Source organism: Terrapene carolina, unplaced genomic scaffold (assembly GCF_002925995.2).
Source record: "Terrapene carolina triunguis isolate 2854851 unplaced genomic scaffold, T_m_triunguis-2.0 Scaffold26, whole genome shotgun sequence".
NCBI classification, from domain to species: Eukaryota; Metazoa; Chordata; order Testudines; family Emydidae; genus Terrapene; species Terrapene triunguis.
The window spans coordinates 113,726-137,198 of record NW_020664377.1 but is presented as its reverse complement, the minus strand read 5'-3'; the positions used below and the strand labels follow the sequence as shown (position 1 = coordinate 137,198).

Below are 23,473 nucleotides of genomic sequence, written 5' to 3'. Positions count from 1 at the left end.
CACCTTTAGTGTTTCATTAAACTCTGGATTGGTGGTATTGCTTTTGATTTTGGTCTTGCGTTTACTTTGGCGAGATTTGTCTGGCAGGAGGTATGCTTTGACATAGCTGCAGATCAAGAAGTAAATTATTACCAGAGAATAAAAACAACCAAGTCTGAGAGGGCCACCTGGCAAAACTACACCAGAAGTGTTCGTCAGGAAATCAATTTTTGCAGAATAATCCATGCATAAATATTAGAGAGAATACACTCAACAGGCAAAAGTGAGCTACATATCTACAAACACACAAATGCACAGAGGATTCTGACGGCATCAAAATAATCACAAGAGCAAAGATTAAGTAATTTGACAGTCCTGAGAAATTTGTATAACTTTATTAGCAATTTCCTGTGTTGTAGTTTTTACATTTTTGATTGACCATATATGCTAATAGGCAAAACTTGAAATTACACAAACTCATCCTTTGGCCTACCTTCATATATTTGCAGGGTTAGAGAATTTTAGAAATTGTTATTATTAGAGCTTGATTAATGCATAAAAAAATTCTTAAATATTTTAGGCTTTTTTAAATTCATATACTATCATATAGTTTACCAAAAAACTGGGTAGAAATAAGACATAAAAATATAGGGGTCGGGGGGAGCAACAAAAAAGACTGACCAAGCTTGGCACCTCCTCATTGCATTGCTTAGGCAATCAGATATTACATTTGTTAACTTCCAGTTGAAGTCTAAAATGAATTTGCTTTGGTCATGTTCATCTCTTTTTGTGTTCACTTTCTACAAACATTCATGCAAATGAGTTTTACTAGCATGAATATTTTGGGGAAAAAACCCACATTTTAAGTTTGCATTCTCAAATATTGGTGGCAGAGATTGAATTTTAATAGATCATTAATAGCTGAAAACTGATTGTGACAGTTGCAGTCCTCCAGTGAAGTAAAATAAACAATACCGCGTGGTTTATGTGAGCAATCACAACTAAGCAGCATACTAAAATAGCAAAACAGAGTAAACAGAATTAGGTAAAGTTTTGTCAAGTAACTTTGAATAGCAGATTTGAGAAAGTCATGATCTGTCGATGGATATTCCGGGGGGAAAAAAAGCAAAATCATTCAAATAAATTACCTAGTTTATTTATGACAAATATTTGCAGAAACTATTAAAAATGAACACCATAATAGCCAATTATTCTCTTGGCTCTTGTTCTATTTAAGGATAGTTGTGGAAACAGCTCATTATTTTGTGGTACGACTGACATTAATAGGGACTTCTCCTAGGACCATACAATTAACACTAGTTTGTTTGTACAGTGTCATGCTCTTGGCCTGGGGGCATGGATCAGCATTCACGTCACACTCCCCGTCAGTACCTGCCCCGGGCTGGGGAAGCTAATGTTACAACCAGCAGACCAAATTCAGTGATGAATCCTGGTCACACGAAGAAGATGTTATTGGCCAAAAAGGCAAATTACAATTAATCCATGAGTGATTACTTTCTGTTGTCATCGCATAGGAGCTGAACTTTCCCCTACTTTGGAGAGCAGTAAGGCTGTGTATGCAGACTGGGCCCAATTCACCATAGTATTACTCCAGTTGTACAGCAGTTCCACTGGTGTAAAAGTGAACTAACAGTGGTAAATATGGACTATTGTTCATATTACACTATTTTCCAGTAGTGGTGCAGTATCTATTTTTTTTAATTATAAAAAAAGAGCAATGAATAAAGTGGAACTTAGGATTTACCGGTATATTTGATTTTAGAAAGAGGCATATTTGGAGCGAGGGATGAAGGATGCAATTTCTTTCTACTCTATAGGTTGTTTTTTCTGGCTGTGTTTTTATTACTAGGAAATGGCTATTTTAAATTAAGGGAATGTAGAGTTCTATAAAGGCGCCACACTAACACCTCTGGCAGATAAAGTCTTCTATCAAAGGCAGAGCAAACCTTCCCAACATTATCCCTCTAAAGGACTTCAACCTTGACTCTAGCAGTAAGAAATTAGTTCAGTCTCTGTGTCCATTCAGATCCCTGGCCCTTGTGCCCAAATTGCCAATAAAAACATGTCAATTATTTCCAAGTGTGATAATGGTTGTTAATCATATGAACTCTCGCCCATTACGAAACACACTGAAAACACTAACTCATTTCACATGGGATTCGAAGCAGTCAGAGTGTTATGGCTTCTGATCACTTGGGATCTAGAGGTGAAAGGCTTCATATCCCGTTACCAGTCCACATAGTGTAGGGCTACAATAAGTCCTCACATGCAGTCTAGAGATTCAAACTGTGCAGTAAGACTGAGAGCACTTCTAGGAAAGGGTAAGAAGAAAATTCTCTATGCTTACGGATCTGTTCTTTGCTTCTTTTCATCTGCTATGGCCAGGTTTCTGCAGTTTTTTACCAGGATGTTGAGGGCACCCGTTTTGTAGCTGTAGCTGAGGTGGAGAAGTATTTCCCCACTGACCTTCACGTTGCCATAGTCCCCAGTTTCACTGTAAACACTCATCATGCTGTTAATGCTAGTCTGAAATAAAGACCAAAAGAAGACGACTTGGAAGCTCAATCATTCTCTTTCCAGAACCAGCTTTTTTCAAATAATGAGAGCCTTACAATTACTGTTCTGCTGAACCTGCTATGAAAACTAGGATATCAAAGGACGAACAGAATTACCACTTACTTGATATAGAAAGTTCTCGTTTGAATATTTGCTACTACCACCAAGATCTGCACCTGCGGCGGCTCCACCCGGGCCCGCGCCCTAGGCTTCAAGGCGCACCGCAGCGGCCCTCCTACTCGTCGCGGCGTAGCCCCCACGGCTCTCATTGCCGGCGACGGCCGGGTATGGGCCCAACACTCGGACGCCTCGCGGCGCCCATCTCCGCCACTCCGGATTCGGGGATCTGAACCCGACTCCCTTTCGATCGGCTGAGGGCAACGGAGGCCATCGCCCGTCCCTTCGGAACGGCACTCGCCTATCTCTTAGGACCGACTGACCCATGTTCAACTCAAACGAGAACTTTGAAGGCCGAAGTGGAGAAGGGTTCCATGTGAACAGCAGTTGATATAGAAAGGTATCACAATATCTCAAATGCCTACACAGTGTTTCTTCATATGTTGAACTCAAAATGATTTATAAAGGTGGTTAAGTTAGTACGATCACCATTTCCAGTGGGGCAACTGAGTAACACAGAGGTTAAGTAAATTGTCTACGATCACATAGCAAGTCCCAGGAATAGAGAATTGCCATACTGGGGCAGACCAATGGTCCCGCTAGGTTAGTATGCTGTCTCAGACAGTGGTTAGTACCAGGTGCTTCAGAGGAAATAATATGATACCCCATAATGGAAATGACACAAAAACATATACAGTATCCTGATACAGCAATGTCACCTTATCGTGGGCATTTCTAAGAGCATAAGCACGTGTCACAAATTTTTAAATTGTCCCTAATACAACTACTGGGAAAGAATTAAATCTTTGTAAGACAAAAATTAGTCAGTTTGTACATTGCAGAAACCCAAGGCATTTTAAAACTCTGGTGTACATTTTTTTGCTGGTTTTTAAATAATATTGATCAAAAACATATCTAACTTTTGGTGTCTTTAAATTGATGTAAAAAAGCCTGTGTAAACCACCGAAAGAGTTCTCAGCACAAAGAAGGAATAAGAGGGAACATCAGAAAAGCAGAATGTCAGAAAAGCAGTTCACAGGAAGCAAGAGAACTCACAGTATCACCATCTGCGTCAGGTACATTTAAGTAGGAGCATTTCCTGTCAGAGCCTTCAGGAAAGTTCTTTCAGGAAGACAATGCAAAGGTCAAAAGAAAATAGCATTAGATAGCTGCAGTAAGAATTCAGAAAAGAAATGACAAGTTCTACAGACTAGGTGGTAGATACAATAGTGATGTGCTGTTAAATCACAGTGATACAGTACTTATAGCAGTGAGGCACTAAGCCATACCTAAATCCCGCTCCAATAATGAATTATATAATTGTGTAATGAGTGAAAAAGTGTCTCCTGCTTGTCTGCAGGAATACAGGTTAGTGACAAATGAAGACAGAATCTGCTGTATTAAGGTAGCACCAAACAAATTAAATGTGAACACCGACTCAGATTTTCATTTTGGTCAATAACACTGCAAACAGTAGTTAACTCTGTATTTGAATATTCCAATTGAAATTAGTGGTCTTGTGTGAAAATTTAAGCATGCATGTAAGTGTTTGCAGCACTGGGCACTGGGGCCTTCATAAGAAACTAGAATTGTGATTAGAGCAAGCTTCTCTGAACACTTGTAGGTTGAGAGGTTAATTCGGTGGAGTTTTTAAGGGTATATGTAAAACAAAACCAATTTTTTTTCTGGTTTTACCCTTTTCTATTCCTTTAAAATTGGCCTCCAAATTTTGTGGAAAAAAATGCTTTTGGGTTTTTGTTTTTTTAACTGAAGTATTAAGATCAGGGGCCCATTTTCCTCTTGTTGCTGAAAGACCTTGGGAAGATGTCTGAAGGATCTCACCAGTGAGGTCACAGGAGTTTATAACTTGATCACCAGCTCCTCTTCTAAACAACGAAGGGAGAATGTATGAGCCACAACTTAAGCTATAACCTCTTCTGACATTACTGGTTGGACCCTCCAAACATCTTGCTAAGGTCCTGCAGCAAAGAAAGGAAAGCAGGGACTAGTGTGGTTATTCTTGATATCTCAAATCTAAAACCAAACCACTAGGAAATGTCTCTCTCTCTTTTTTTGTTTAAGAGAAAAAGACAGAGGTTAATTTTATACATCATAAAAGTGCTTTGGCTCTTATTGCTATTGGTGTGTTCTGTACTGCAGTTCAGCTTTAACACTATGGGGGGTACGGAGGTACCACCTTCCAACCAAAACCAGCTATTTGTAGCAATTCATACAAATTGGCTCAAACTTCTAGGCTAGGACTGGTTCAAGTCACCACGCAAGCATCAATCTACATTACTGCACAAATTAGATTTTCCTCTAGTCTCAATACACTTAGGGCTACATTTTCAAAGGGTGTTGCTTAAGGTGCACCCCTAATATGTACACACTTCTATCTGTTATGCACATAAAATGGGGTTATTCAAATTTGAATGAAGTTATCCATTGTGTGCACGAAAATGTCTATTTACCCACGTAGCAGAAGTGTAACAATGTAAGTGACAGCCTTTGAAAAACTGTTCTTTACTTGTTTATGTTAAAATCAACACTTTGGGGGGGGGGGGGAGGATTGTTCTTTGATGAATCTGAGCCCATTCTTGAATTTTTTCCTGTGTTGAGGGGAATGAAAATAACTAAAGCAGTCACAGTGGAGCCCGGAAATCAATCAGAAAATCCCTACATTGCTAATAAATCTTTAATAAAATAACAAAGACTAATTTAGAAAACATTTTATAGCAACTGAAATATTTCACTTCTTACAATAAAAGCCTTTTGTTTTGTGGGATTTACACTGGGAGTTGTGTTAAATATGATAAATGTGGCTGTTTAAAGAAAACTTACTCATGTAATGACTGTAAGTCTCAAATACCACTAAGAGTATCAGAGTGCTGAGCTTCATTTTACTAAACATCTGAGGCCTGTATTTATCAGCTTAGCATTTTATATCTTACTGGTAAAATATAAGACACTGGAACAAGGAATCATACTGATGCAATGGTCTTGACAAGTTGTTGAGTCCAGTGGAGGAACCCAAGAAAAATAACATCTCTTTTCTTTTAGCCCAAATACTGTTGTTTTGATTTTCAGGGCACTCTTAAGTATCTACACTCTAATCTCCTTACTCAGATTTCTATAAAATTAGGGCTCATTTGACATTTATAATATTATTTTGTGCCACAGTACGAAGTCATTAGTTTCACTATCAGAGGCTAAAATTCAGCAACAAGCAAATTACTTGCAGAATTTGTACAAGGCTGAAAGATGAGATGCACAGAATAAACTAAATAAAATCAGAAAAGTGTGAGTATTAGAGATGGGGAATATTAGCAACAACATACACTCAGAGTAGGTCAAAACAGACCAGTAAAACTGATCCACTCTGGGGGGGGGGGGGGGGGGGAGAAAAGCTGCTTGCTGATAGAAGCTTTTCCATTAACATAGCATGCAGTGACTTTAATAAGCATGCTGGGGTGGATGTGAAGAGGAAAGGAGCACTGAGGCATGAGATCATCTCAGTTCTACTGCAGCAGGAAAGCTGCATTTAGATTAGGAGAAAGGTCAAAAGGAATCTATATAGAAAGACAAAACCTACTGCTGAAAGTACTATGGAAAATGCTCATTAAATACAGTTACCACCTAAGGGCCCTTACCAAGGGAAGTATTGAGCACCTACAACTCCAGTCTCAGTGTTCAGACCAAGGAAAGGAATTCATCTATAAAACCTATAGACTAGCAAGCTATAGGTTTTATAAATGTGTTGGCAATGAGTCAAATTCAAATTGGGTTAAGTGGGTATAATTCAACTGATTTTGATGGAGTTACAGTTGCTTACTAGGGTTGATTTGGCCTGACATGCCCAAGTCTCTTTTAACTCTGATTCCTTGAATTCCTTGAGACCCTGGAATAAAAGTGTTGACCCAGCTCTTTCTCCTTCCAAAGCAACAAGTTGAATTCCATGCTCACTATTGAATCACGTCTTTTGGAGGTGACCTTTACTGGAATTCTGTCTGCTTTGTGTGAAGCATTAAAAATACAATAGCACATTCCACAAAATAGAGTTCATTTCCTAGTGTCATGGCCCAAAACTTTCCCTTCCTTTATATCAAATGTCCTGATCACTAGTTCACCTTGCCACCACCCTCCAATCAAGAGATTGCTGCACTCCATTGGCACTGTGTATATTTGCTGCAATCTTGGGTCCAACAGAGCTACTCTGGCACAGGACCTAAGGATGGGCAAGGATGGCTGTATGCCCCTTTTGCAATCCCCCATCCCTGGAACAGCTGGGGAGTTAATTAGTCAAATCTCAGGAGTGAGTTAAAACAGCCTAAGGATGGCTCTAATTTATGGTGCCTGCAGTGTGCACCACTCACGCCCCTTCCCCTCAGCATGCCTCCTATCTCAGGGAGTATAAATTGATTATGTAGTGCTGGTTACACCAACTCTATCCCATCTGGGATTCCCCTGCTCTAAGGGGATCCACAGCTAGCCACTTCAAACAAACTTAAGGTTGCTTTACACTGCTGGAATAGCACAAAGCAGCCTTCTTAGGGCTAAGGATCTGGTTCACTGTCTATAGTTTGGGAAGTGTCCTCGGAATGAAAAGCTGTTGCAGAAATATACAATAGTTTACATGGAAAGCAGAAATGCTTTCAGCAAACCTGATCCCTAAATATCTTACTCTATGCATATAAAATGACTTGAAACATATGAGCCACACTGGGATTGTGTTGCATAGAGAATGTAATATATGTGGGGAGTCGGGGTCACCAGTGTACCAACTCCATGTGGGTTATGAAGCTACTGACACATAATGCAAATACATAAAATGAAAGCACTTGTATGTTGCAGGGAGCTTAAAAGGATGTTCAGTTTTTTCAAAGTGAGCCCAACCATTCACAACCCCTCCAAAGGATGCAATGAGAAGGAACAAAAGACAGAACACGGTGGGATCCTCTTCCAATGAAATGAAGAGGCTTCAAATCAACCACTTCTCTAGTCTAACTCTGAAAAATTGAGCTCGTTGCACACTATAAATCCCTATTTTTAATCTCTCCAGGTACAGAGAGATCACTTCATCACTTAGCAGGAGCTAGGGTTGCCAATTTTGGTTGGACATATTCCTGGAGGTTTCATCACGACATACTATTTAATTAAAGATTAATCTTTAACTCCTGGAGACTCCAGGGCAATCCTGTAGGGTTGGCAACCCTAGTCAAGAGCCCATGAGCAATGGCTATTGTTTACTCTCTTCTACCATCACCCCCAGACAAGACCCCTCTCCCCCAACTATCAATAAAAAACTTTTCTATCGTAAGGATAAATTGTGCCCCTATCTGCTTCCCAACTCCTCAGAACTCAGAGAATTTCCACTGCTACACTTCAGCAAAACTATTTAAAAAGAATCAAGTCTGAGCATTTTCTTTCCGCTGTCTGGCACAATTTAAATAAATATAGACATTTGCTATCCTTGGTGTCTTGTGAAAGATGTTTTATCTTCTGAATAGGCTTGTCTGACAGTGGCCAGAAGTCAGGCATAGTGGATGGAAATCACACATCCTTCCGATAGTGGGACTGTCATTACAAGTGACAGAGGATTTTCTTTTAAAGCCACATTACCTCCTCATATCAGTACCAGCTATTCTAGGTTTGCTCATTTTGACAGAGCATCTAGATTGGCCAGATGTTTCAGGTTTCCTCCTCTCATTTTTTTTCATGTTGAAATTTCTCACTGTGCACATACAGCATCAGCCAAGCAGATCACAGTTACAATTAATGACGGTTAAGAGCCTGATACTGAATGCCCCCTCCACACCTTCTTTTGAGTTCATTTCAAGGTGAGGGCACTCAGCACCTTGGGCAAAGTGCTCAAAACCGCTGGAGATCAGGTCCCAAGTCATTAGTGTGCAGGGAGGACAGCTACACTATAAACAACAATGGATTTCTGCTTCAGTACTGATTGCAGAGAATGGCTTTTTAGCTTTACGGATAGAGATACTAAAAACGCAATAACCAGAAAAATCACCAAGAAGTCAAAGTTGCTACTAAACAGCAGTAGGAAAGGCGGTCTGGATATGAATCATTACAAAAAATATCTAGTGAATGAAATGGAATGCTCAGTGTGTGTGCTGTGTCATTAGCCCACATCTACTTCAGCAAGAAACTGTTTGCTTAGTGACAAAGAATGAAGGAATTCTAGATGTTTTCCAATGGAGACCTTACTGTTGATAATCCAATTGCCAAAGGTCCACGATGTTTTAGATAATGAGAGGCCACTATGTCATCAGGGTCTTCCTCTATCTCGTCCAGGTAATCCTAACCGCAAAGAAAGAAAGTGTCATTCAATTACTGTAAGTCTGACTCCTTCCTTGGGTTTTATTCCATATTTTTCTGTTTAAGGAAGATTATGTCAACACACCTCCCAAACTCAAGTCTCCAGAGGCTTTTGATTTACACTTTCAACCACTTTACACAGTCACAATCAGTAGAGCAGGAATAAAGGACACTTCTGGCTCACCTTTCAGCTGTTTGAAAACTGTAAAACCTCCAGGCTTCTATGTCCCCAGAGTAGGAAATGGATTGTTATCTTACATGGTGGGGCACTGTGTTACGAAGTCAATTTCCAAGCACCCTATGTTCTCAGTAGTACACCTGAATTACCCTATTCTGCTATTACTGCTAGGCATCTTCACACATGCATTTAGGTTGGGAGACGAGGGAGGGACGGGGTAGGTGTTTTTCAAATCTTAAGAAAATAAATATGAAAACTGGATGGCTTTGGATACAGTAATGGGTTATGGAGGCTTCAACCTTTAGGTCATCAACTAAGTTCAGCCCAAATCCATAGTGACCAAAAATTATTATTACCATTAACTAGCTATTCAGTGAGCTGAGTTTCTGATCTCAGTCCAGTTCCTAATGGACATGTTTACAAAACAACTAATCCGCACCATTAGTACTATAATTTGCATCCTTGTTGGCAGTCATAGCAGATAGACCAAGGACAGACTAAATATTAAAAAACAAAACAAAACAAAAAACTACTTTTTGACTGGTACTTTGAATGCTCCGAGTCATGGTTGGGGACATTGAAAGAAACGTGTCCTACCACTGTCTGTGCTGAACATAGCTGCTGAATAAACAGAAACATGTGGCTTCCAGAAAAGTCAATTTGGAAATTTTCAAAAAGATTAAATTCACGGTTCTCTCTTATTCAGCATTATAAAATTTTAACAAAGAAATTATATTTTCACAGGTGTGTGCATATATATAAATTTGCATTTTAGTAAATTACCTAATTCTTATACCTTAGGCACATGGGTAGAAAATACAATTTGGTAATTATAAACTAAAACTATTAACTGAAACTTGAAAGCAGATGATTAACAGGAATGCTAGCTTTTGATAAAAAATTGAAAAAACCCCAAACAAACAGAAAGTTACCATCCTATTATGAGTGGTGTGGAGACTTCGCGGGTTTTAACAAGCATTATAGATGTAACCAGAGTCTGAATGAGTTCTCCCCTGACACCTAGCTGGGAGGGGGAGAGACTTCAGGAGCAAACTGTGTTTACATGAACACACCCATTCTGCCTAAATATCCAGCAAATAGAGTGGTGTTGCTCAAAGTGATCAATTTTGGCTGGTGTTGGGTTACAAATCACTTTCATACTGAATGCAGAGGTAGTGAAATGTTATCAATTTTGTTGCCTTTATTGTATGAATAAAGGGGAGCAAAACTGTGCTTAACCTATCCCAAATGAGGGGGTCACCCTCAGCTGAAAAAACCTCAATAAACCAGGGGCTCGAATGCCAGACCTTGTGAAAGTAAGAGGGGTGGGGACAGGTGTCCCACCCAGGAGATGTGGACTCTCCCTAAGGGTCCCTGGTCTGGTTTAACCTGTTCCTCCCCACTATTCAAAGATAGAGCTAAATAGGCTCCATTAGGAGTCTTTGGTATTTTAAGTGCTCAAAAAAGCTGACTTGTAGGGACAGTGTTTCTGCCCAGCCTAAGAGCTGAAAAATCACTTAGCGCTGGGTGGAAGCTCAAGAGACTGACCTGCAGAGGTCATAGGAGAGAGGAAGGTGGCAGAAGGCGACTGGCTAACGGAATGAGCGGCTGGCCAGTGGAGTGGAAGTGCTCAGCTGGTGGAGCAAGCAAGCAAGCTGCCTTCTTCTTGGGTGGGCAGTGAACTCACACAGATGCACCTCTGAACCCTGGGTCCTCACTGACCAAGGACAACCACTGTGAGTGGGGTATGGTGAGGGCGCAGAGAGGGAACTTTTGGTTGCAGAACTCAAGAACATGAGGCAGAAGGCACTGTCCCATGGACTGTGCAGGGTGGGTGTCCTGCTCAGGTTTATGAATCCTACTTGTGCCATTTCCCCTAATTAATGTTGGGTGACTTCCTTCCTTTCATTAAAAGTTTCTTATCTACACTCAGACTCTGTGCTTGCGAGAGGGGAAGTATTGCCTCTCAGACACACCTGTGTTGTTATGAGTGTAATATAATATTTCATTGGAAGGTGACAGGGCCAGAAAGAGTTAATTAATTCACAGACTGACCTGACCCATGGGTGAACCTTAAGGACTAGTTAGGAAGATAGGTAAATGAATAGAGCTTTGAAATGCAAGTCTGCATTGTTAGAGATCTCAAGGGTAGATGTTTGCTCAGGTCTTGTGATGTAAGCAAACAAGTCTTGTCTATTGCTATAACTTTAATTCAAAGATCTAAAAAGGAATATTAACATTTATGATGATATTTGAGTGAAATAGTATTATTGTCTATATGTCTCTTTGAAGGTTATGGTAACCTGTATCTGAACTGTTTAATGGATAAATTACCCTGTGCTAATTGCCAGGATGTTTGGAAGGAGAGTTAAGCCTATTGTTTTCTCAGGCCGAAAGGCTGCTGGAAATGTATGAGAACCCTGGGACATGATACTACTTCATCTCAGATCTGTTTTGGGTTTCAAGAGGGGGAAACCTTAAGCCACAAGGATTGAGATCCCCAGTCATTGACTGGAGCCACCCTGAATATGGACATTGGACTATAACCTTGGACTATATCTAAAAGCTTGTCAACTACAAGCTCACCTCTGCTATGTATCTGAACCTCAAGAATTGAATTCAAGTCTGTATGTATATTGATCTTTTAACCAACACTCACTCTCTTTTCTTTTTTAATAAATTTTAGTTTAGTTAATAAGAATTGACTATAGCGTGTATTTTTGGTAAGATCTAAGTTATAATTGAACCTGGGTATGTGGCTGATCCTTTGGGATTGGAAGAACCTTTCCTTTTATATGATGAGATAAGAGTTTCAGTGATCATCATCATATCTGACAGGTGTGTCTGGACGGAGGCCTGAGGCTGGGTACTTTAAGGGAACTGCGTTGTTTGGACGTTTAAGTAACAGTGAGGTACCATAGAAGCTGTTTTGTGCTGGCTTGGTAAATCTAAGTATTGGAATAACCACCAGCGTTTGGGGTTTGTCTGCCCCGTTTTGTTTGCAGTTCACCCTGATTGAGTGACCTCAGCTGGCTCCCACAGGCAGCACCGTCACAACACCCCAGGGTGGTGTGTAATTTTCCCAGGTTACTGGGTGAGGACTTAAACCCCTAGATATTGAACCTGACCCTGGCTGCTGCTGGCTCCACCTGGCAGAAGGGTTACATGAAGGTTATGACTGACATTTTCAAAGCTGCTGCCATTAGCTTTAATGGGAATTGACCACCCACATCTCTTAAGCAGAAGTTTTGAAAATTGGAAGACAGCAACCAAATTCCCCTTAGGGCTTTGAGAATCCCACCCTACATGCTGATCTAAACTACTGTTGTCTTTCTTCCAAACCAAACAGACGCTTATCTCCTCCAAGCTCAAGTCTCACGGCTTTTTATGCAGGCCAGGAGAACAGAGTGGTAACTGGGCATGTAGGGAAGTGTTGTGGGTTAGAACTGTTAACATTTGTCAATAGATTCCCAGTTATTGCATGCGCAACTCCATTTCAGACAAAGGGTATATGTCTGACTGCAGCTAGTAGTGAGCTTCCCAGATAGACAAGCTTAAGCTAGCTTGGCTCAAGCTAGCATGCTAAAAGTAGCAATGAAGATGTTGTAGCACTGGCAGAGGCTTGAACTAGCTACCCAAGCTCAGATTCATGGCATTGGGTGGGCTGGAGAGCCTGAGCCTGCCACCCATGCTGTTAAGTTCACACTGCTATTTTTAGCATGCTAGCTCAAGCCAAGCTAGTGTGAGTATGTCTACAAAGCTCACTGCCAATGGTGGTGTAGACAGACCCACAGAGGGCCAAGTCCTTCACAGGTATAAATCAGGCTAGCTCCCTTGACTTTCCCTCTCCCCACTGACTTCAATGGAGCTACACTGATTTATACCAACTGAGAACCTGGCACAGAAATAAGCAGACTCTTCCAAAGGAGGTATTCTTATCTCCTGCTAGTGCAGGAGTTATATTGAAGGAGCAAATACAGAGACACAGCCAGAACTATTTTCTCCCTCAAAGTTATATATAATACTGTGACGTGCAGTCTATATGGTTTTATAAAAATATGATAAGTGAATATAATGTAACTGGGATATGCTTCATGCAAAAGGTCTCTTGTAAGGTATCATTACAAAGCTTATAATCTACTGAGTGTGATCATCCTATTTGTATAAATGTACCACTCTGTATCTAAAACTAGAAATATAAAATATAACTCTCAGGGCCTATTGTAATTATGCAAAGTGTGGGCCATTAATGGTGATTTGGAATCTTGATGACTCCCATTAACCAGGACCGTTGTCTGCAGATGGCTGTGTTTTATCTGTGAGTCTTCCTGTATATGTGTGTGCTGGCAAGTGGGCAATGAAGTCTTGCAGTGACATGTGATCATGTCACCTGAACTGGAATCCATCTTTAACCTGGTGCTTTTCCAGTGAGGGGGGGGTGGAAACCCAGAGGGACAAAGGGTTCCCGCCTTATGCAAAAGATATATAAAGGGGTGGAACAGAAAAAAGGAGGTGAGCAGCCATCATGAAGATTCCTCTAGCTATCACCTGAGCCGAAAGAAGAGCTGTACCAGGGGAAAGAATTGTGCCCAGGCCTGGAAGGTGTCCAGTCTGAGGAAAAAACTTACTGAAGCATCTCTAAGGGTGAGATTATCTGTATTTAGTTTGATTAGACATAGATTTGCGTATTTTATTTTATTTTGCTTGGTGACTTACTTTGTTCTGGCTGTTACTACTTGGAACCACTTAAATCCTACTGTCTGTATTTAATAAAATCACTTTTGATTTAGTAATTAACTCAGAGTATGTATTAATACCTGAGGGAGCAAACAACTGTGCATCTCTCTCTATCAGTGTTATAGAGGGCGAACAATTTATGAGTTTACCCTGCATAAGCTTTATACAGGGTAAAACGGATTTATTTGGGTTTAGACCCCATTGGGAGTTGGGCATCTGAGTGCTAAAGACAAGCACACTCCTGTGAGCTGTTTTTAGGCAAACTTGCAGCTTTGGGACAAGTGATTCAGACCCTGGGTCTGTGTTGGAGCCAGACTGGAGTGTCTGGCTCAGCAAGACAGGGTGCTGGAGTCCTGAGCTGGCAGGGAAAATAGGAACAGGGGTAGTCTTGGCACATCAGGTGGCAGCTCCCAGGGGGGTTTCTGTGATCCAACCTGTCACAAATACATCTATAGTTTAATGAAAAAAAAATGATAAATAGTTTTTGATTGCCCAGCAAATAAATGTGGTGTATGAAACTTGAATCAACATTTTCAAACTTGGGTGCCTAAATATGGCTTTGGGTATCTAATTTCAGACAGCCATTCTTAAACATTTTGGCCATCTCGTTCTCCTTGCCAAAGGAACTATGAAAATCTAACCATTAAAATCTGTAACTCACCTTATAAAGACTGAGAGCACATTCTTGAAACCAAGAGATTGCTTGGAAAGCTAACATTTCACCTCAGACCCTCTCATTTGCCAGCAGAGCCACAGTTCATTTTACACAACAGCAGCAATGTTTCTCAAGGGTGCTATAGAAGCACAGCCACATAATTGGTTACTGTTGCTTATTAAAGTTAGAAGTGGTAGGAGACTAAGTAATCTTCATTCTCTCTGTCAGAGTTATAAAAATACACCTAATCCAATTCCTTCTACTAAAATAGCTGAGGAAGTTGTGAACAGTGCTTTGTATTACTATAAAGTGGCTGAATAGGTGTTTCTTAATAGACCTTTAAAAACTAATTCAGTTTGCTCTGATACACTTTTGAAATTGCTTCTTTTAATTCCCTGCTTTTCCATGTTCTGTCAGAAGTATTTTTGTCAGTAACCCAAATGCACACAACTAGAGAGTTCTCTCAACTTTGAAGCGGACACCACAATTAACCTTTTCCCCCAGTGCTCCTTGATACATGTATTTCACAGTATTCAGATTTTAAAATCTATTTGGAAATTGCAACCAAGAAGCATCATAGAATCAGAGAAAGAAAAGACCTATCAGTTATCCAGTCCATCTCCCTGAAAATGGAAGACAATGCCCTACCAAAATCACCACCAGCTGATTGGTAGCAAGGGAGGCAAATGCCCTCCCTCACTCTTTCAGCCCAGTTCATCCAGGCAATCTGCTTCTCGCATCCATGCAGGACACCCCCCACACCAACAGCAGCTGCCACTATCCAGGAACACACACTTCAAAGGCCAGCTACCACCACCAACTGGCCAGGAGTAAGGGAGATGTAACCTTTTCAGCCTCCAGGAGTTGATTCTTCATTTTGCACACTACCCCTGAGATGCCTCTCCCCTCCCACACCACAACCTAAAACAAGGCCACAGCCTTCACCCCACAAGCACAACATTACTGCATCCCCAGTCTCTTTGGGACAAGGGCTCCCAGGGTGAGTGTTTCTATCTTACCCCTTGATACCAGCATGGATGTCTGTGTGTAGCTACAGGTGACACGACGTGATTGCCTGGATTATTTTTTATAACACAGTAGTGCCCATGAGGCCCAATCAGGATGGGAGCCCCATTGTACTAGGTGCTGTACAAACACACAGAGACATGATCCCTGCTCTGCAGAGCTTACAATCCAAGAAGACAAGTGACATATGAAGGGGGGGGGAGAGGAATATAAGTCAATACATACAATTTTATATACAGTTGAAAAATTTAAAAATAGTTATAAATACATAAAACAAGAGCCAAATAACCCCATCTGTCCCTCACACATCATTAACTTGTTGATTTCTTATAGGCACTAAGGCCCAGGTGGGACTTGGATATATTTTAAGGAGGAGAGGGAAATGGTTTATGGATCAGTTCAGGGAGGGCAGTCTATGTGCAAGGGGAAAACATGGGAGTGGGCACGGAGATGTTTGTGAGAAACTGAAAATAGTAGGAGGTGACTGGCATCACTGGGGAGCAGAGACAGGGAGGGTGACGTGTTGCAAGACTGGAACAGACAAGCAGAGAGGGACAAAGTTGATGGGCTTTGATACTGAGGATAACTCAGTATAAAAATAAAAAATCTAATAAAGCAAGAGTTAGTGACGATCTGAAGTGTGTAATGTACTACATGAATGGTATTCTAAGATGAGACTCCATCCACTTATAAACTAAAAAATTCCCAGGTGAATAGCTATTGTATCTACCATAACTACAAAGAGCTTTAACTATAGCTATTACTTGGAATCAATCCATACACATCATGCTTGGAAGGTAATGTTGCCCAAGGATATCATTTGTTAACTGTCCACAAAATTCCACACAACTGAGGCACCTTCTTAACAAACTGACTCCCAAACACATTTGTCTCCATAAGCCCAACACTCTTCTACTCCAATTTGTAATATTACTGTAGTGTGCGGTGCTTTACAGTCTGCAATGATTGCAGCATAAGCTAGATGCAGACCTGAATTTCTACAAGTCTGAGTTCATTCTCGTGCAGAACTAGTTTAAAGATTATGCTGACTTCAGAAGCTAGAATAACAATTTTTCCACCCTGTGAGCTTTATTGTCATTTCTAACTCACCAGGTCCTGGTCTAACGCGTCTGGTACAGATTTACTTCTTAAGCTTACAGCATCCTTGTTTTCTTCTGAGAAAGACCCACTCAAATCTATCTCAGATCTGCTGAGATCTGGAAAACAAAGGGGAAAGGAAAGTGTTCATTAATACATAATTTATACAACAAATACTATTCTTTTCATATTGTCACTTTTTAGTAGTTGTTACTACAACACCAAAATGTTTTTTTTTTAATCAAATCATAATAATCTTCATCAAGGAAGTTGTGCCATGGCACCCAATTGCGGTATCTGAGCACCTTCAGCTGAATGATGGAAAAATAATTTTTACCATACTATTCAGCTTTTTGGATACCTCCTTTCCCTCAGCACTATTATGTGCTATATGGTTCTGTCCCCTATGGGTCATACACTATTCAACCTTTGGCTTTCTCAGGCAGGGCCACCTGCTTGGGTCATTATGATATCAGGAACATAGGCAGCAGGAGCTCTGGATGAATCTACATGTTCATAATGACTCCTGCAACCCTTCACCTCAGCAAATAAGAAAAAAAAAACCAACCCAGAGTCCAAGTTTCAATGTTGAGTAAATAATGATACTGTGACCCTGGGAGCTCCTCATACCATTATCATCATTTTGCCCATGATGTAATAAACGGGTACCCTGGTATTACCTTTTGAAGTAACTCACAACAGGCCTGATACACTCATTGCCCCAACACACTGTCGTCATGCTATTCATTTAAGACGTGACTTGTAATATATCATTCAAAAACTAAGAACATGCTGGTCATTAATGTCACTGTGAAATGTAGTTAACACCACCTTATGTGAAATTATGGATACTCTCTGATATTATGTTTTGGAGTCTGTAAACAGACAAAAGGAGGTAAAACTGGTGTTTTCCTAGACAAAAGAATCAGTGTTTCCTCTAATTTTTCCCACCCATGTGTGGAATGAATTTTGTTATGCGTACCAATATGGAGGTGATGTGTGACAGGGATGAGAGGTTTGGGGTGCAGGAGGGTGCTCCAGGGCTACGACAGGGAGAGAGGACTCCCCCCAGCTCTCTCTCCCTGCAGCAGCACCTGGGCTCGGGGGGAAAGTCTCCTCTCCCTGCTGTGGCAGCAGGATAGGTTCCCCTCCCCTGGCCAGTTTGGGCCAGGGCTGGGTTTGGGCCGGGGAAGGAGTTCCCCGGCCGAAGCAGGTACAGGCTGCGGCAGAGTTGGGGCCAGGGGAGGGGCGCTCTGGCCACAGCAGGTCTGGGCCGCTGCGGCTGGGTTTGGGCCGGGGAGGGGCACCCCTCCCCAGGCAAGTCCCTGGGCGAGTTCCCTGAGCACCTGCACGGCGCTAGACAGGCTGCTGCATGGCCGCGCAGCTTAGAGGGCACTTAGAATGGAATGTGTATTTACTTGTCTGACCTGCTTGATCACAGGCAGAGGACCATGCAACTATATTTACATATAAGGTAAGCAAAGCAGTCAAGCTAACAAGCAGGAGAGAAGACCACTTAACCATCACAATGAGGGACAGAATCTGCACCCCAGGAAGTCTTCCTGGCTCTTGAGACAGAGACAATGAACGTTGGTCAATATAAAGACAAGCAAAAGCCGTTTTGGTTATCCATCACCGGGGAGAACAAAGAAGCCAGCGCTTTGTATCTATGAATGATGGGTCCTCCTGCTGAACTAGCTGGTGACTGCTGACAACTTGGTGTGAGTAAGAAACTATGTTAGGGAATGCTAGATCCTGCTACAATTACATTTTAGACACTAGAAAGTGTGTTATTTTTGTTTTGTTTGTAACCCTTTCAGACCTCTTTCACTCTTGCTTGACATCACTTAAATCTCTGTTCTTTGTTAATAAAACTTAGTTTTACTACAAACCGTCTCAGTGCTGTGTATTAAGGTGGCTTGTATAACCCCAGCTGAGCTAACAAGCTGTTGTGTGTACTGGCTCTTTGGAGGCAGCAAACTTAGTGTTGCCTCTGTGAGCATCCAATCAGAGAGACTGGGCACCACAGGGGAGATGGTTTTGGAGGAGACTTGGGACTGGAAAGGTTGCTAGCACTATCTCGCAAAAAGTAACCAGACTGGTGGAAGGCAAGTTGTGTGCAAGTTGTTGGTGTCAGGACTCTGAGCCAAAGCTGCACAGCACAGCACAGAGAACCAAGATTACAGGGCAGGTAGTGACAGAATCCCTTACTGGTCTGGGCGAACCTCCAAAACATCACAGACACCAGGAGGCAGTGAAGGTGCCTATGTTTGGTACTGCTGATTCCCATGTGGAGAGGAGAAGGGAAATCTCTCTGGGACATGGGAGGTCCTGACTTACCAGCTAATGGCAAATGGTGTAAAACGTACTGGCTGCTTTGTGGAAGGATTCTCTTAGGCTTGGTCTACACTTACCCCCCAAGTCGAAGTAAGGTACGCAAATTCAGCTACGTGAATAACGTAGCTGAATTCGACATACCTTACTTCGAACTTACAGACGCGGTCCACACGCGGCAGGCAGGCTCCCCGTCGACTCCGCGGTACTCCTCTCGTTGAGCTGGAGTACCGCAGTCGACGGGGATCACTTCCTGGTTCGATTTATCGCGTCCAGACCAGACGCGATAAATCGAACTCGGAACTTCGATCCCCAGCCGCCGAACTAGCGCGGCAGTGTAGACCAGCCCTTAGTTTTCTCCTAAAGAATACTCCACACTGCTGCTGTTCCCCATACAAAGGAAAGAAGGAAGTCCCTTTAGGTCATGGGACGAGGGGGCTTGGAAGTTTTGATTTGATCCCTCCACCCCGGGATGTAGCTGGTGCTGGTTTGGGGAAGGATTTCTCTAGTCCATCTTCGAGATTATTCAATAGGAGAGGAAGCTGCTGTGATTTCTTTCAGCTTCCTATCTACCTTGGTGAAATGAAGCCAGTTATCAATTTCCAGGGAGACTTTATTGCATCAGGTAATGTGAGAGGGAGAATCCCTCCTTGCACAGAGAAAGCAGCAGTCAGAAATGCCTCTTCCTACAGATGCAGTGCCTGTTCAAAGGCACTTTGCTGCTTTCAAGCAGGAAAAATCTAAGGTGAAGAACATAGCGTCTTTGATTAGCTCTGTGGGATAGTTACCCACTCTCTGGTACAGGCTAACCCCAGCTGAAACAGAGTGGCTGAGCCCTGCTGTGATTCACAGACTGGCTCATAAATCTGAAAGGCTGAACAGAGCAGATTATGGGGATGGCTGAGTGACAGGAAGTGAGAGGATAAAGGGACTTCTGACTTCAGTTTCAAATGAGAAAGAGAACAATCTTCACCAGTTCCTGTAAAATGGCTCTGAGTGCACCTTATTGTGTCAATATCATTTTCTCACCATCCTCCAATGAAAGAATCATTTTATCTGTCCCTCTGCAAGAGGTAATGACAGGGTAACAGTTTATTACATCCTGGGCAAAATGAAAATAATGGCTATACTTCACAGACCTGATTCTCCACTGTCCTGCATGTCCTGAGGCCATCTGAACTTGTGCCAAGGGAGTGTAAAATGCCATCAAACCAGAATGGCACAATTATACACAGGTGCACATGACCTCACAAGGTCAAGTTTATTAACTGATGGACTCTCTCAGGAAAGTACCACTGAGCACAGAATGTTCCATTAGCTGAGAACTAACACAGATGACATTACATGGGGTTAGGATCTAAATTCCCTCTAAGCTGTGCAGCCGCGCAGCTGACTAGTAAGTGCTACACAGGTGCTCAGGGCTGCGGCAGGGAGAGATGCCCCTCCCCCAGCCCAGGCCCGGCCCAGACCTGCCGCGACCCAGGGACAGGTACCTGTCCCCGGGCCCAGCCTGGCCCATATCTGCCACAGCCAGGGGAGAGGCGCCCCTCCCCTCCCAGCCCAGGTGCTGCTGCAGGGAAACAGAGCTGGCGAGGAGTCCTCTCTCCCCACCGTAGCCCCAGGGAGCCCCACTGCACCCCAAATCCCTCATTCCCAGCCCCACCCCAGAGCCCGCACCCTCACAGCCAGAGCCCTCCCCCTGCCCACACACACTTCAACCCTCTGTCCTAGCCCTGAGTTCCTCATCCCTGGCTCCACCCCAGAGCCCTCACCCCCCTGCACCCCAGCCCTCTGCCCCAGCCCTGAGCCCCCTCCCACACTCGGAACCCCTCGGCCCCACCCCCACCACATGAATTTTGTTATGTGCACCAATATGGAGGTGATGTGTCACACATAACAAAATTCATTCCACCCATGGGTGGGAAAAATTAGAGGGTACACTGGTTAGGATCACAATTTTTCCCATATGAAACAAGTGAAAGGTATTTTCTTCCCTATTATAAACCTGATATTTTTTAAATTAACAACAGGAAACTCAACTGTTCTTATATTTGACCATCTATTACGCATTAAAACAACAGAAAAAAAGGGTGGGGGAGGCCAAATGAATAATAATCTCACAGAAAGAATTAGGACTACTAATGAACATTTACCTGATGCTAGAGATGCCCTAGAAACTGCTATTGAAGGTGTTCCAGATGCATTCCTATGGTGTCTCTTCACTAAATCTTCAGGTACACTTTCACTTGCAGGCACAGAAGCGCCATTTTTTAAACCAGGATCCTGCTGAATAAGAATAATATACATTCCATAAGTATTGAGCCATATAATAGGAAGCTTATTTATGGTCATCATTACAGTCTAATTTCCATAACCCAAAAGAACATTACAAGTACACGATCACTTATTAAATATTTGTATTATAATTAATCAGCATTGGGGCCCCGTTGTGCTCGGCATAATACAAAGGGAAATGACAATGCAATCCCTGCATACAACCTAAGCTTTCAATTTAAGGGGACAAGTGGGGCAGGAAGGGGCAAGGGAGGCAAGGAATACAATAAAAATTGTCATTTTTCAAAATTATAAATATACCTGATCTACACACAGTTTTTATACAATACAGTTTTGTTAGTTAGGAGCATGACTCATCTGACATAACTATAGCGGTACAAATCTTAGCCTGGACACAGTTATACTGGTATAAAAGTAGTTTATACCAGTACAGTTCCTATAAGTAAACAGCTACAGATATAACTATATCTGCACTAAAGGGGTTATACAACTTTTGTGTATAGACAAGGCCATAGACAAAGTAAGTGCCAATTTACTTATTTGCCCCTGAGCCAAGCCATCATAAATTGACTGATTTCTTATAGGTGTCATGGTACAGGTGGTTCATAAGGAGAGATCTGAAGGGGAAGAAATGGTAGAGCCCTTACAGATGAATTCAAGGAAGGCATTCTGTGCATAAAGAGCAACATGGAAGAAGGTGCAGAGAGCAGCTGACAAACACACAGGCATCTAACACGTACAGAAATAAGAATATTGTAATCAAACATGTCATTACCAATTATTGTGCAAGGCACTGGCACAGACACAAAAGAAGGCAGAATCCTTGCTCCGAATAGCTTTTACTCTCAGAATATAGACAGTAGATAGGAAAAGGGGGAACAACAAAATATTAAGGTGGCCAGCCGGTGATGTAGTGGTTGGCTACCTGCTGATAATGTAAAGTTTTTAACAACACAAAGGTAAACAAATTTCTCCTACCCACAATCTGTCTGTTTTGAAATTTTAGAGTGTAAAGTCCTTGAAACAGAGACTGTGCTCTCTTTTGTATTTGGATAGTACCTAGCACATTGTGGATGCTATTGGATATATATGACAACATAGGTTTGATAGCATATGCTGGCTCATATGAATTTGTGGGTTTTCATTGTTAAATATCCCTAACCAAAAAGACTAGGAATTGTTCTAGCCAAGAATATGGAAAGACATCCTGTTACGTTAAGGGCAGGGGAGCGGGGGAAGACTACATCGCAATTAAAAAAACAACCTTTGGTGCATATATTTGTAACTACAAGAACTACTAGAGAACCATAGGTAACATGAAGGAAGCTTGTCATGATATCACTATCTGTAGACAGATTGCAATGGCCCACCTGTAGCAATCTATCATGGGAGCCAATGGGAAGAGAGGTTCCTGCCTTTACAGTGTCCCTGACTTTGCTAAGCATCACACCTGTATAAAATGAAGTGGCAACACACTAACAATTAAAAGCTTTCCCTACTGCATGCCAGAACCAGGCTCATGGAAATATTGCTTATTAGCAATCAGACTGACTATTGTGACTCATTTCTGCAGCTCAAATATGGTTAGCACTTGCAGCTGAATCTCTTTATGCCTGCCTTTGACAGATGTGTATTCAGGAAAGGCAGGTCGTTCTCTTTCAACAACACAATGTTAACTCACTAACCAATGCTCAGCACAATTGAGATGAACATCTTGGAGCTCAAAGTGAAGTTAAAGTGGTATTTTTATAATCATGTGGAAAAGCATCACTGAGACAACTGAAGGTAATTTTGGCTACTGTCTTCTAGGCATTTGCAGGCACTTTTTTCCATTACAATTTTTTTTCACATTATCAATTCAAATATATGCATAGTAAATATTAAAGCCGCTAGTCAATCAGTTTGACAGATAGTACTCTAAGTGCAGGAGAATAAAAACCAGAACAAGAAACTATCTTGATGGACAGAGTGAATCTCAAAAGCTTGCCAATGTTTAGTTACAGAGTAGCAGCCGTGTTAGTCTGTATCCGCAAAAAGAACAGGAGTACTTGTGGCACCTTAGAGACTAACAAATTTATTAGAGCATAAGCTTTCGTAGGCTACAACCCACTTCTTCGGATGCATATTGAGTGAAACATATCGAG

At 41.9% G+C, this 23,473-nt stretch overlaps 1 protein-coding gene across 2 annotated transcripts in view; it reads right to left on the bottom strand.

Annotated features, from left to right (window-relative positions):
- The window catches only part of LOC113406332 (synaptotagmin-like protein 5), a 96,187-nt gene that overhangs the window by 13,561 nt on the left and 59,153 nt on the right, over positions 1 to 23,473 (bottom strand). Inside the window, exons 7-12 of one of the 2 annotated variants that reach the window (XM_026650543.1) lie at positions 21,188 to 21,320; positions 16,713 to 16,819; positions 8,896 to 8,988; positions 3,730 to 3,795; positions 2,348 to 2,526; positions 4 to 106 (exon numbers count right to left, since the gene is read on the bottom strand). In XM_026650543.1, coding sequence (XP_026506328.1) covers positions 4 to 106; positions 2,348 to 2,526; positions 3,730 to 3,795; positions 8,896 to 8,988; positions 16,713 to 16,819; positions 21,188 to 21,320 — 681 coding nt within the window. The remainder of the gene's footprint in view (positions 1 to 3; positions 107 to 2,347; positions 2,527 to 3,729; positions 3,796 to 8,895; positions 8,989 to 16,712; positions 16,820 to 21,187; positions 21,321 to 23,473) is intronic. The other variant, XM_026650544.1, reaches the window with a different exon arrangement.